Here is a 13,291-nt window from a genome sequence, read left to right as displayed (position 1 = left end):
AACCTCAAAACACAACCAGTAAATTTATTTTTCAAGGACCACTTGCTCCAGAGAGTTTCTGGGCACACAAGTGCTGCCCAGCAAAACCAGTTAGGCTGCACATACAGTTCCAGTTGCTTGCTGGGAGGCAACTTGCCTGTTACAGCCAAGCTCGCAGCCAGATCCTAAGGGACATTTTCCTAAGGACTGCCCCACACATCACCACCACCCTGATGCCCGCAGCTTGCTCAGCAGGACACGGCAGAGAGGTTTGTGGCATCGAGTCAGCACTACAATATGAGATTTTAATTGTTAGCAATAAACCTTTAAGCCTCAGATGGGATTAACAAGAGCTTTTTCTCCACATGCTTATTAAAATCTAATGGAGAACAGCTTCGCCTCTTTTCTCTCTCCCTGCCCCCTTCCCACCTTGTATATTTGTAGCGTGGCAACATGTATTTTTACAGTCCTTTATTATGCAAGGCTTTTTGCGAGGGTAAGAGAAAAAGCAAACAAAACTTCAATTAACAGCTCATTTTTACACAATATACTCCTTGGTAATGATTTGCTATCAGAGCAGATTGAATTAATGGGAAAGGGTGAACAAAGCGGGCGGCTGCTGCGGGGTGGGAAGTCAGGAGCCCTGGAAGGGGGACAGCGAGGATTCCTCAGAGGGCTCACATGATGTAGCAGGGCTCAGCTAGCGATCCATCACCCCTCAAATGAAGAGCCACACCATGCCAGTGCTGGCTAATTACATTATATTAAAACACAACTTCCTTTAAACCCACAATTAGCAATGCGGACACGCACCAGTCCCCAGCAGACGGATGGGGAAGCAGCACTGCTGGGGTGCAGCCCCTTCTCCCCGCATCCCCCCCGAGCATCGCAGCCCTGCGGACGCCAGCGCAGCCTCCGGGGACCCAGCCCGCAGCCAGCTCATTCTCAAGGTCGTGGTTTCTGCGCTTTTTCTCCTCTCCGCTTCTTGCGCATCCCATAACTACCAAAATAGCACCAAAGCCCAAGAGCAACATCATCTCCTCTGCTCGTCTGTAGGAGCCGTGGCAGACCCGGGAGAGTCAAACACACCTTCCTGAAGCACAGCGCAATGTATCCACAGGAGAGGCCCTTCGTTCACTTCAGCTAGTGCAATTAATTTGTTAATTCATTACAGAAGAGAGGCATAATAAAGGATAAGGCATTTCCTGATTGCCACCAACAAGGAGCTAAGCAATTTCCCTTCCTTTGGAAGCCCAGGACAGCAAATCTGGGACTGCCCCACAGGGCGAAGCTGAGTTCTGAGCTAGAGAATGAGCTAGCAGCAAATGGGCCAGCTGCCCTCCAACCAGCCCCATGGGCAAGGCTTGTCCTAAGCTTTCAAGACTTTCAGGCACTGGACTCCAACCAAGACAACCTAAAGCCCAGACACTGAGCTCTGAAATCAGCCCTCATAGCATTTATTTATACGTTCAGTACATCTCACCTATAACGTCTTGACAGGCTTTAAGGAACACGTACAAAATGCAAACCAACAGTCAAACACCTTCCCAAGCCTGAAAACAGCTTGAAACTCGAAGAGGGGACTCATCCAGTCAGTTTTTCAGCTTGCATTAGCTCTGAAGCCTGTGGACAACAGATTAAAGTCACATCGCTTTCACCACCTCGTTGATAATTAGAGCATGATGGGTGGAGACAGGAAAACACACCACAAGGATTTTCACACCCTGAGCATAGCACAGCCCAAACGCATCCCCCTGGAGGACACACCACCCCACGGCTGCGTGCCCAGCACATCGAGTGGGTGCAAACGCAGAGACACCCACAGGGTCCAAACCACGGGCAGAGGAGCCTGAGCGAAGCTGAGCAGAATGGAACAAAGAAGCCGTTTTCTCCCCCAGGGGTGCACCCCTCTCCGGCGGGGTCATCAACCTATTAATAATGTACATACAGTACAATATTCCACTGGATTAAGAGTAAACGTCTGTTTTACACCACTCACCAGCAGCCACCCAAGGCACCTACAAGCCGGGAGGCGGCGTGCGGCCAGCACCACACAGAGCCATTTGCGCTAAGGGTGGTCACCCAGCATCGCAAGGCAGTGACTTACCCGTGCGCACCGAGGGAGATGACCTCCCTGGGGACACACGCACTCAAGAGGCACAAAACTAACTCTTCACAGCTCGTCTTCAAAGCAGACAGCGTGTCAAGACAGTCTGCGTGAGTCAGAGTTTACCCTGAGAGCAAGTTGGCATTGTGCTGCAGTTATAGATCCGTGCATATGTATTTTCCATAATCTCCATGAAAGCAGCCTTCCTCTCCCAACCAATTGCAACCTCACTCGCTGCTTCTCTGTCACTTTAATGGCAGGTTTACTCTTCACAGTGGAGGCATTAATTTGGGGTTATGCTGTGAGCCGATTCAAAGGCAGATTTGAAGATCAAAGAACAGCCGAGGAACCATCCGTAGCACTCGCCTGCCCACGGATAAACGGGGCCTCGTTCAAGCGCTCAGAGTAAGAGCGTGGATGCTATGGGATGAGGCTTACAGGCAGTGCCGTCTCAGGGCAGCAGGCTCTTCACCACCACCCGGCACCGCAGGTCGCAGGAAAGGAAGGCAGAGGATTCCTGCCCCCTTCCCTGAGCCCACCTGGATACAGGCAGGGTGCAGAGCACCCCTGCAGCAAGGAACGGAGCTTGAAGTTTCTCAAGCATCCCACCAGCTTTTAGGGTCAGGAGGCTCCCACCAACAGAGCGCATCCAACCTGAAGCTCGGGTGCAACCCTGGGGCACCCACGTCCCCTCCGGTCCCCACACAGCTGCAAGCAGTGGGTTAGCACCCACACCCTGCTCTTCCCCGGGAGCTTGCTGCCTGCTTTCTGCTTACTCCAGGACTAAAACTAAAAAAATAACAAAAAGAATGCTCCAATTTGATCAGTAAAAAGGTCAGACACTGTTCAGGATCCATCAGAACCACCCACCCCCCCCCGACACAGCGATGCATTCCCGCCCCCGTGGTGCCAGCCAGACTCTCCTGGCAGGTATGAGGGAGATCTGGTATTCCAGTGTGCTCTTCCTTTTGGAAGGTTTATCCTCGTTTACAATTCTGAGCCAGGCCCCAAACAGTAATTGAAATTCAATCAGCAAAGGCTGAGCCACAGAGGAGAGAAAAGCCCCGTGTTACATTACCAGCCTTATCAGTCAGTAATACCCGCTCGAGGTAACCAGCGGGGAAAGAGGTGCTTTATCACAGGCACAGGTACATAACGGAGGAGGGAAAGGTAGAGAAACACGTATCCCAGTGCAGGAGCTCACTGAACAAAGAATTAAGCCAGGTTTCCTCAGTCCCTGATTTTTTACAGTGGGATTTTTTTCACCTCCCCGCGCAGCCCTGCTGCAAGCCCACGGAGCCACGCTGCTGCAAGCGCCCTCAAACTGCTCCGGATTTCATCTGCCATTAGCTACTGTCCCCATAAACCTAATGAGGCTGGGAGGGGAATTTAACCCTGACTTGGACTCAAAGCATCTTTGCTCTTTAGCTCTAGCTTTGGGGCTTCAAAAGTAATGGTTTTTTTGAAATGTTTAATGCATAATAAGAGAGATAATTATAATTTAGAGCAGCTGACAAATTATACTCTGGGAGTAAATAACCCTTTACCTCCATTAATAAACCAAAATGCTTTTCTAAAAGTTAGCATAATTACAGCTTTGTGGAGTTTTGCCAACAATTTCACCCTATCTAGCAACAACTGGATTTCAATCACTGAAACCGCTGCACACAGCCAGGGAAGGGGTGGGAAGCAGGCAGGCTTTCCACAAACTTTAACTAAACCTTTAGGGGTTTCTGGGTTCCAGCCTTGAGAAGTGGGGCTCTAAAAGGGACTTTCAGAGGATCCCACGGGTGGGCTTTGTGGTCAGCATCAGGGATCATGTTTGAAATCCTGCCCTTGCCACCTGCCTGGGACAGGACATGGGGGAGCCGGTCCTCCATGGGCATCTGTCCCGCATGGATCCCCAACCTCCTGCAGCTGGCCTCAGGGAAGAGTTGGGTTTATCTGATAAATTAATAAAACTCATACCCAGGTATTCCTGTTTATTTAGAGCTAGAAGGGGAAGGACCTTTCCCAATGGAAGGCTTTGCTACAATCCCTGATGAAGTTCCCAAAAAAGGTTTCCCTTCCTCAGAGCTGGATCCTTCCTTCCTTCCAGAGCCAGTGGAAAAGGGCCAGAATACCACAAAACAAAAACAAATAGAAGGGCTGCTATTTATTTTCCCCTAAGCTAAGGAAATCAGAGCAAACCAGGAATGCACAAGTCAAGCTGCAGCTCACGCAAGCCCATGTCAACCAAGTCCCTCTGGTCCATCGTCATGGCCCTGCAAGGCAAAGGCTCGTCTCCTGCAGCCCCCGCACAAAGTACCAATTCAGTCTGGACTCGGTGTAACGTCAGTCTGGCCGAGGGGTATGAAAGCACAGCGACGGCAGCAGGGCTGTCTGGCTCCTGAGGGGCTGCATCGCCCCTGCTTCACGGTGGGTTAAGCCCCTAGCTCAGGGCAGCACAAGCTCGGCGCAGACGCGCCCTTGCAATCGCGCATTCACGCGTGTACCTGTGCCTGCTTTCTGCACCCAGGCATCCCCACGCCAGCTCAGCTCTCGCTGGGACAGCGATGCCGAGATGCAGAGCCTCTGCAGGCAGCGGGAGCCAGCAGACAGGGCTGCCGGGGGTGCGGACCAGGAGACATTGAACACAATCTGCACATTAAAAAAAGGGGTAGAGTCACTTCGCATGCCCCAGACCACCAAAACCACCTCGCTGGAACCCCTTTATCTGATCATTTTCCCAAGATTATGAGGCCCAAGACACGCAGCTGCCAGACTGAGCTCAGCGAGATGCCACCCACACCACGGCGCCTGGATCCCTGAGGTGCTCTGGACAGTGTTTCACTCCTGTGCTCAAAAATTTAATAAGCCAGAAAATACACATGGTCCCCCCTCCAGGTACGTCCCTTGGTTAACGCTCGAATCAAAAAAAAAAAAGAGCCTCTACCTACTATGGCAATAAGGATGTGCAGCTAATTAACTTTCTAGGAGTCACAGATGAACAGGAAAAAAGCACGTTAAGAATGGGAACTCGTGATGGGCATGTCTCGGAGGAATTATCAAATTGCATAAGAGGAATCTTTATTCCGATTATAAATTAAGATCAGCGACAAAACCCAGCACATTTTTACTGCCTCATGAAATAATTAACCCATCAAATTCAGCTCCATGCAAATCAGAATGGAGAGCTTTCCATATTCGCCAGGTGGAAGCACGTATGCTGCCAGCGCAGAGCCGGGAGCATCACCAACATCCTCAAACTGTGCCCACAGCACTACCGACTGCCCTGCCTCGTTACCCCAGTACGCCAGGTATGTGCTAGGAATCACTACCTAGTGCCCCCCACCCACAAAAAAGATGCTTCCCATGGTCTAATCCAGCTGTGGTTTAGCCCCAAGAAAGAAATCGCAATTTTAACTAACATGCAACTATGCCTAGAGCGGGCATGATGGCCTCTCCCCCCACTCCTGCAGCTTCACCATCCATGCTCTATTCTCAGCTTGCCCCCAATACGTGACTTGCACAGATTGAGCAAGCAAAATACACATCCTCGAGGCACATTCTACGCCAAATGACAGACACCATCATTATTAAATAGGAGAGTATCCCTTGGATATCTGTTTATCAAGTTCTCAAATCCTTCCCAAGGGGGCTCACCAAAAATAGCCCAGAATTCACTGTGCAAAAGGCCCAATCCCAGACTGTATTCCAAAAAAGCTTGCAAGCCTCGATTTGCAAAAGTAGAAGAGAGCAGGAGCACAACACAATTACGTTTTGAGAGGGTTAACGGGAACCAGCCTCCTACTACGAACAAACACACACACGTACCCGCTCCACTCTCATCCAACCCACGTAAAGATTCTCAGCCTGCTCCTGAAAAGCATTATGCAGCTGCAAATCACAGCCCAAAATACTTCAGAACTGGTATGAAACACAAGCCCTGGACCCCCGGGAAAGTGTTTTGGCAGCATGAGGGGCCAGCGCTGGCACCCACAGAGCACACACCAACTCAAGCAAAAGGCTTTTAAAAGGCACTTTAGTTAATAATTGTTTTAAATCCAAGGAATGGTCTGCCCATCACATGTGGCTTTATTGATTTACTCTGTACTGAGGGGAAAAAAAAAAAAAAAACAACAACAACATACAAACCCTGTACCGAGCTGACAAAAGAAAAATATCTAATTGAGATGGTATTTCCAGGACAGAATTACAGCCCTGGCTCCCCATCCTCCCATCCCCGATCATCTTTTACACAAGAAGTATTGGCAGGCTTCTAGTTATAACTAAGTAACGGCCCATCAGCTCTTTCCCTGGATTATATATTAACTCCTGGTTCTTGTGAAACATCTGCCCTCCTCTCCCTCCCCTAGAGCCACCTTTCACACTCATCAGCTCTCCCAGGGGGACCCCAGAGGTGCCCCAGACCCCCACAAGCCACAGCACCCATCCAGGTCCTGGACCGAGCTCTGCTCCAGCTGCAGACCCGCACCCACCACGACAGGAGTCATCGAGCTGCTTTCTGTATGCGGACAGATGCTTCTGAGCAAAATGAAGCCTCGAGGTAGAGGAGATGAAGCTGATTAAGCCTCATTATCCTATTTAGAATAACGATCACGGAGCCCAGAGGACGTCATGCAGCGGAAAGAATAAGGTGGTTAAGAGAAGCGCGTACGCACGTGGGCAGGCAGGTACGGCCGAGCTGACATGCAGCCCACAAGGGGTTTATTACGTCCCACTATGGCCAGCTTGCTTTCCCCTCTTCCCTACCCATGCCACCTCCCCAATCCCAGCAGCATCCCGTTTGTGAACTCCCCCTTCTTCAAAGGAGCGTTTAAGGGCAGGGATCTGACAAAGGCAGGAGCAAGGGAGCTCCTGGAAGCCACGGCTTAAACACGGGCACTCTGCCGTGACCGGACCCAGCACCCCACCCGAAGCCCACCTGCGAGGCACAGGAACACTTGTGGGAACTCCCACAGCCTGCAGCCCCACTGGGAGAGGTCTTGGGGATCCGGCAGCTTGAAAACAAAGGCAACACACATGCATGTGAAAATTCAGGGGCAAAAGCAGCTAGGGACTGTCTGAAAACTGACGTCAGGGCTGGGTGCGTCCTCTGGACTCTTGTGGGATGATTCCTCTGGGAAAAGGGAGGCCAGAGCAAGAAACCCATCACAGAAACCCAACAAAACATCACATTCTGAACAAAACCCAGCCAAGCCACCAGAGCTGCAAGACAGATTTGAAGGATAAGAATACTTAATTCCAGCATTCTTATTCATTACAGTAGACCCAATGTAGCTACTCAGCGACCAGGGACCTGCTGCACTGAGTGGTGTTTTTAAGTAAAATCTCCCTCAAAGGCTTCAGGTCTTGGCACCAAAGACCCTCAGCCCCAACCCCCTTTAGAGAAGGCAACAGCACCTCATACACTCCCCATCAGCTGCCCTCCTCCACTCAGAAGCCTCCTCAAATATCAGTTGAAAGCCAAGCTGTTATTTAAAAAGTAGTGATAAGTGAGAGCGAAGGAGAGAAACCTATTGCAGCATCACCGGGGCCAGGGAGGGAAGAGACAGACAGGCCGTTCGTTAGTGGTTACAATATTCCAGAAACTATAGCAACGTCCTGCTGCAGAACCAGCTCTGCTACCACCTCCCCAGCCACCAAACCCAGCGCAGCTGGCAGAGACACACTTTGGCTGAGCATGACATGCAAGGAGGCGGTTGCCAAAATAAGGAAAAGCCCCTTTTTTAGAACTCCTGAAGTCTGTTTCTGCAATGGTCTCGCTCTCCAAGCGCTCCTGAATGCCCTGTTGAGGCTTGCTGTCCTCCACCAGCTGAGCCAAGCAGTCCCAGGCCAGCATCTCTGCCTCCATAAACTCAGCTAAAGGATGAACACACACGTTAAAGGCTTCACATGGGGAAACAGCAAAAGATAAAGACGTAATAGATTAGATTTGTCTTTTGTAAGGAATTTCACGACTACAGCTGTTCAGCATCATTAACCGGTTTGTCTTGGAGGTTTAACTCTCCCACCAGTCCCAGCAAACACTCAGGTACCACCAGAGCAGTCCAGCTCCCGGTGGGCTGCGGCAGGAGCAAAGGCTTGCTCCCTCCCTGGGTAGCAGGGCTGGAGTGATAACGAGTCATTAAAAGCTTTTACTACCTGTTGCTATCCAGCAAACCAATTATGGAGGAGTGCCAGGCAGAGAAAGCTCTCTGTGCAAAGAGCAGTCTGCTAAAAAACGGATCCCTCGTCCTGCCCTCCCAGGGACAGCATGCCCCACGGTCTCACCAGCATCCCTTCCTCACCTGACTGGGGGCGGGGGGGACCAACCCTGAGATTTCAACAGATTTAGAAAGAAGCAAGACTTGTTGGAAGCAAAGTGCAATGGCTTAACCCTTGTCTGAGCAGCACTGGCTCCTGAGAAGTCCAGGCTCCAGGTGAAGGGAGATGCATCTCGAGCCAAATTCTGCCACCAGCACAGCCCTGAAGATCACTCAGGACTGACCAGGCACTCACTGATTCTCATTTCAACACATTCAGCTTTAACCTCCACCTGTGCTCCTTCCACACCATCCTCCTGACCAGCCCCAGGAGCCCCGAGTTACCCAGGGGAAGGACAAGCAGTGTTTTGCATTTGCACAGACTCTACAAAGGTGCCTCCTGCCCACTCTCCGGCTGGAGGAGACACTCCAGTGCAGGGACATCTGCTTTTGCAGGAAGCAAAACACGCAGGCAGCAGCATTAGCCATGGAGTGTAAACCCTCTTCGAGCTCAGTGTCAGCACAGGCACCAGCTACCAGAACCCAGTGGGACAAGCGTGTGGTGGCACACGCTCTCCCACACAGCGCAAACAGCTGTGTCGAGCCAGAGGAGGCAACAGCTCCTCTGCCATTGGTATTTGAACTGGATTTAAAGCAAGATATAATTGTGGGATTTATATATATTGCGCTGCTCCCTGCAAGGCCATCGCCCTCACCGCCGTACACGCTGGCTGCCCTTGTCACCTGCTCTTTGCAACGCAAGAATTTCATTCCCCTGACGCTCTTCCCCCTCCAAGCGCTCCTATTTCAAAACGCAGCAGAGACGAATGCCGACCATCAGGAAGAAGCGGGTTTTGTGGTGCAACTGTTTGTCTACCCTGTTGGGAAACATCAGCTTCGGGCAGCTGATCAAATACAACCCAGGCCCATCCAGCACCTTGAAACAAGGGCAATCACTGCGATGGCCAACGCAGGCAAGAGACCTCGCGATACTGAGACCAGAAATAAAAAAAGCAGGGATTGATGGCAAATGGCTTCCAAGGGCTCCAGCTGCCCGAGAGCAGCCCCCAGCCCCCACCATATCCTGCAAAGGGTTTGGGAGCCCCAAGAAGAGCCAGGGCATGGGCAGGGAGGGCACAGAGGGGGGCCAGGCTTTCAGCCATCTGACACCACTGTCATTTTGTTTATTTGTTCTTTCCTGTAATGCATCCATTTACACTGGAAGCGACACACCACAATATCAAGCCATTTTCTTCATAGCTGAGGATGCATTTGACTGTACCTGTATGAGAGGCTCAAAAGGCAAGGGAGCAGGGAAGGCAGGTGCTGTGGGCTCCCCTGTACACTGGGGTTATGGGCTGTACCACTCTTGAAATGAAGAGCCTCACACTCCTTGCTCACAACCACAGATAATCCCCGCTTCCACTAAAATAAATAAATTTTAAAAGCTCTTTGGAAGTTTTTGAAAATATCTTTACCGACTAAGCCATTCTTGTTTCTTCAGCTGTAAAAATCCCACAGTTTCCAATTTATTTATTTAATAATACTCTTAGACGGTAGGATGGTTCATTCAATTTTGAAATGCTTAGAGGGTTGGCAGCTCTGCAAATTAAACCCCGGGGCTGAAACAGAAGGTTACACCTGAACTGTTTGCAAAGTGTTGCCAGTGAAAAGAACAAAGGAGAAGGGTGAGAAAAAAAAAAAAGGGAGTTAAAAAAAAAAAGAGTGGAGACAGCCTAAAGGTGCATTCGGCACTGGCAGAGCCACCCGGGTCTCAGAGAAAACATGGTTTCATTAAACGTGTGATAGAAACCAATCTGTATCCAGCTTCTGTCACAGCAGAGACAAAGGAAGAGCAGAACCCCCCAGCCCAGGAATGCCTACTTACCAGTGCCGGCATGAGCAGGTCGGCGAAGTACACAAAAGCTGCTCCCAGGGTAAAGCCCACGGCCACTGGGAAGAAAGCGAAGGCTCCGAAGCCGCCGGACTCCTCGGCCATGTCGATAGCCGGGGCCAGGAGGGACCAGTAGGAAGCGGCCAGCATGACCTGGGAGACAGAACCGGAGCGGTGAGAACCACGTAGGCACCGATGCTGCAAGGATCCGACAGTGGCTGCCACGCGGCAGCGCCGCTGGCACCTCTGCCGGCAGCCCACCCTCCAGCCACGGGAATCGCTACGCCCGGCCCCACGAGCTGCGTGGTGGCTGCAACCCAGCAGAGCCATCAAAACCCACTTCCCGACAGAACAAATCACTGAAGGACGGAGAAGTGTGGGTTTTCCCCATTTTCACCAAGAGTGGTTCTCTTGGCTCAAAAGTCCAAGGCAGCAAACGAACGACACGAGCTCATTAGGATGATTTTCTGTGGGATTAGCACAGCCACAACAGTCCTTCAAATGGGAACGGCAGCAGGAAAACCACCCTCCCCTCGGGTGTTTTGCAGCAGCAGAAGCAGGTCCATGACCCCACCAGCCACCACATTTCTGCCAAAGCGGGGGTGAACCACATCCATCCTACACCCAGCTCTGGGCTTCTCTGCAGAGCTGGCAGGGGAGGAAGGAAACACAGCCTTGGTCTCATACAGGAAAATAATAAATATTGGATAACACCTGGAGCCAAAGAGCCGTCTCCAAGCTAGCTGAGGGCACACCAAGACTTTGCTATGCAGATTTAAGCCCGCTGTGGTTTAGCTGCCAAGGTCCCCACCTTGCTACCCCAGACCAAGGCAACCACAGCACGAGGGCTTTGTAACTCCTCTGCTTCTGTGTAGACCAACACTTGGGCTGCTCCTGTCCCAGTGTCCGAACCAGAGCGCCCAGGCCAGGAGGAGAAAAGAAGTTCCCATCCTGAACAGCAACGTGCCAGCTCCCAGCACAGACCAGTGCTGCCAAAGTCCTACTGGGGTGCTTCACCCACACATTTTGCACCAGGAAAATCAACCTTTCAAGCAGCAGAGTGGGGTTGGTTTTTTCTTGCTTGCTGCTTAGCAGGGAGGGAGAAGGAACAGCTACCCAAAAGACCGTAGAAAAACATAATTTGGAACTCGTGGGGATCTCCAGTCTAGCCCTGCTCAGAGCTGGTTGCTCGAGGTGTTATCCACCATAGAGAACAGAAAGCCAAGCAAGGCACTGGTTTCACAAGCTTGTACTAAAGAACGTAATATTAACATGCATTTTATCACCTTATCTCTTCCTCTCCTCTGCTGCCCAACATACTGGGCTGGGTTAATTAAAAAGCCATCAGCTCAGCACAATGCCCTCAGCAGCAGCCTTGGCCCCAGTTTTTCTCCCTGCAGCCATTCAGCTTCACGGGAGCTCAGCTGTGACCAGCTCTGGGGACCAGTCCCATCACACGCTGGGAGGAAGGAAGTCAGCGAGACAAGCACAGATGGGCTTAAAAATCACATCGAGATCTGCGTTAGGGTTTAGGAACTGCTCTATACCAACAAGGGCAGAGAAGCAGCGGCACCCACTGCCTTGCCATGGGTGGACAGGGTCTGCATTGCCTCAGGGTGGACAAGGCAATGCTCCAAGCTCTCTCCCAGCCCTGCCTGTGATCAGGGAAGCACATCAAGGGGGAGCTTTCAACAGAGAAAAGGGTGCAGGGACAGGATCCAGTGGGAAGGAGCAAAGCGAGCCCAGAGACAGGAGCAGGAGGGATGCTGTGAGGGAAGGTGACCCGTCCAGCAACCCACCTCAAGATGCTCAGAACAGACACCACTCAGCTTGCTCTCATGGCACGAGTACTCGCCCGCGGAAGAGAAGTGCGTAATGAACTATTACATTTTAAATCGCTTTTAACGAAGGAACGAGATGCCTATTGCTGTAGACACCAGTCCCTGCGGGATTGTGTAAATCTCAGCTCGCTATGAGTAAGAAGAAAGCAGGCTGTCATGTCAGCCTTAACCACGGCTGTCAAACTTCATATTTCAAATGCCACCTCCTTTAAAAAACAACCACACCCCAACATGGAAATATAAGCAACAGGGAAAGGCTTTGCAGAATTATATTGTCATCTTATGTTAAGATATCATTTCCCCATGGAAAACAGAGGCCTGACACTGCTCAGCCTCCAGATCCCGTCACCACTGAAGTCAGCAGCGGAGCTCCCACTGGCTTCGCTGCACACGGGCTCCGGGGGAAGATGATGACAGAGCTTTAAGCCACCCCAGCCTCACCAGCTGAAGGAGCAAACTGCTGGGCTGCCCCGACCACCTTCACTTGCTTGGGAAGAAGTGATTTATTCCTACACCCTTTTATGCAGAGAAATCCCTTGACCCCACTAGGTGGGGGAGACGGAAGTCATTGCCCTGCAGCAGCCAGCAGCAGTGAAATGTCCCCGTGCCTCCCCTCTGCCCACCTTGGAGCTCAGGCATGGGTTTAGGGTCATGCGCTTGCCTGGGAGCCACCACGGTCCTGCTCAAGGGTGCTAGCGCCTGCCCACCCGGTTCAGTGTCAGAGCTGCCACTCACCCCTCTGGTTCAGCAGCATCCCTTATCAGATGATGCTCATGAACTAATAAAAGGATGAGGATTTCTGCCAGCAACCTGATTTAAGTAACAGAAATTGCATTCTATTCCAAGTCTTTGTAATTGTCCAGCCAGGGACAGGAACCCAACCCCACCAATGCCACCAGGCACGCTGGCGTCAAAGGCAGGAATAAAAGAGAAAAAGCCTGTCTGGGCTCTCCTCAGATCAATAAAACATGAAGCCTCTTCAGCAAAGGGTATGATTTTCTACACAAAGCCTTCCCCCCGCAGCAGCCCACTCTGCTCAGCCCAGCCAAGACAAGGAGCAGGGACCCACAGCGTGCCGGCTCACTGGCACCAGGACACGCACCTCCTGCCAAACTGGATTTGGACATTTTTGCAAGAAGACTTCAGGCTCCAGAGCCAAGATGCAACAACACCGTAAATCCACCAGCTCTTGGGAAAACAAGCTGTGGTTGATGGGGGAGGA

At 51.4% G+C, this 13,291-nt stretch overlaps 1 protein-coding gene across 5 annotated transcripts in view; it reads right to left on the bottom strand.

Annotated features, from left to right (window-relative positions):
• SLC39A11 (solute carrier family 39 member 11) overlaps positions 1 to 13,291 on the bottom strand; it is a 97,880-nt gene that overhangs the window by 77,219 nt on the left and 7,370 nt on the right. For 4 of the 5 annotated variants that reach the window (XM_075111629.1, XM_075111631.1, XM_075111630.1 and 1 more), the window contains exon 4: positions 10,223 to 10,381. The exons of the other annotated variant lie outside the window; for it this stretch is intronic. In XM_075111629.1, the coding sequence (XP_074967730.1) occupies positions 10,223 to 10,381 (159 nt within the window). The remainder of the gene's footprint in view (positions 1 to 10,222; positions 10,382 to 13,291) is intronic. 5 annotated transcript variants of the gene reach the window in all.

The sequence above is a fragment of the Phalacrocorax aristotelis genome, chromosome 16, assembly GCF_949628215.1.
Source record: "Phalacrocorax aristotelis chromosome 16, bGulAri2.1, whole genome shotgun sequence".
Lineage (NCBI taxonomy): Eukaryota > Metazoa > Chordata > Aves > Suliformes > Phalacrocoracidae > Phalacrocorax > Phalacrocorax aristotelis.
Note: the sequence above shows the minus strand (reverse complement) of the source record. Positions and strands in the feature narration are given on the sequence as shown.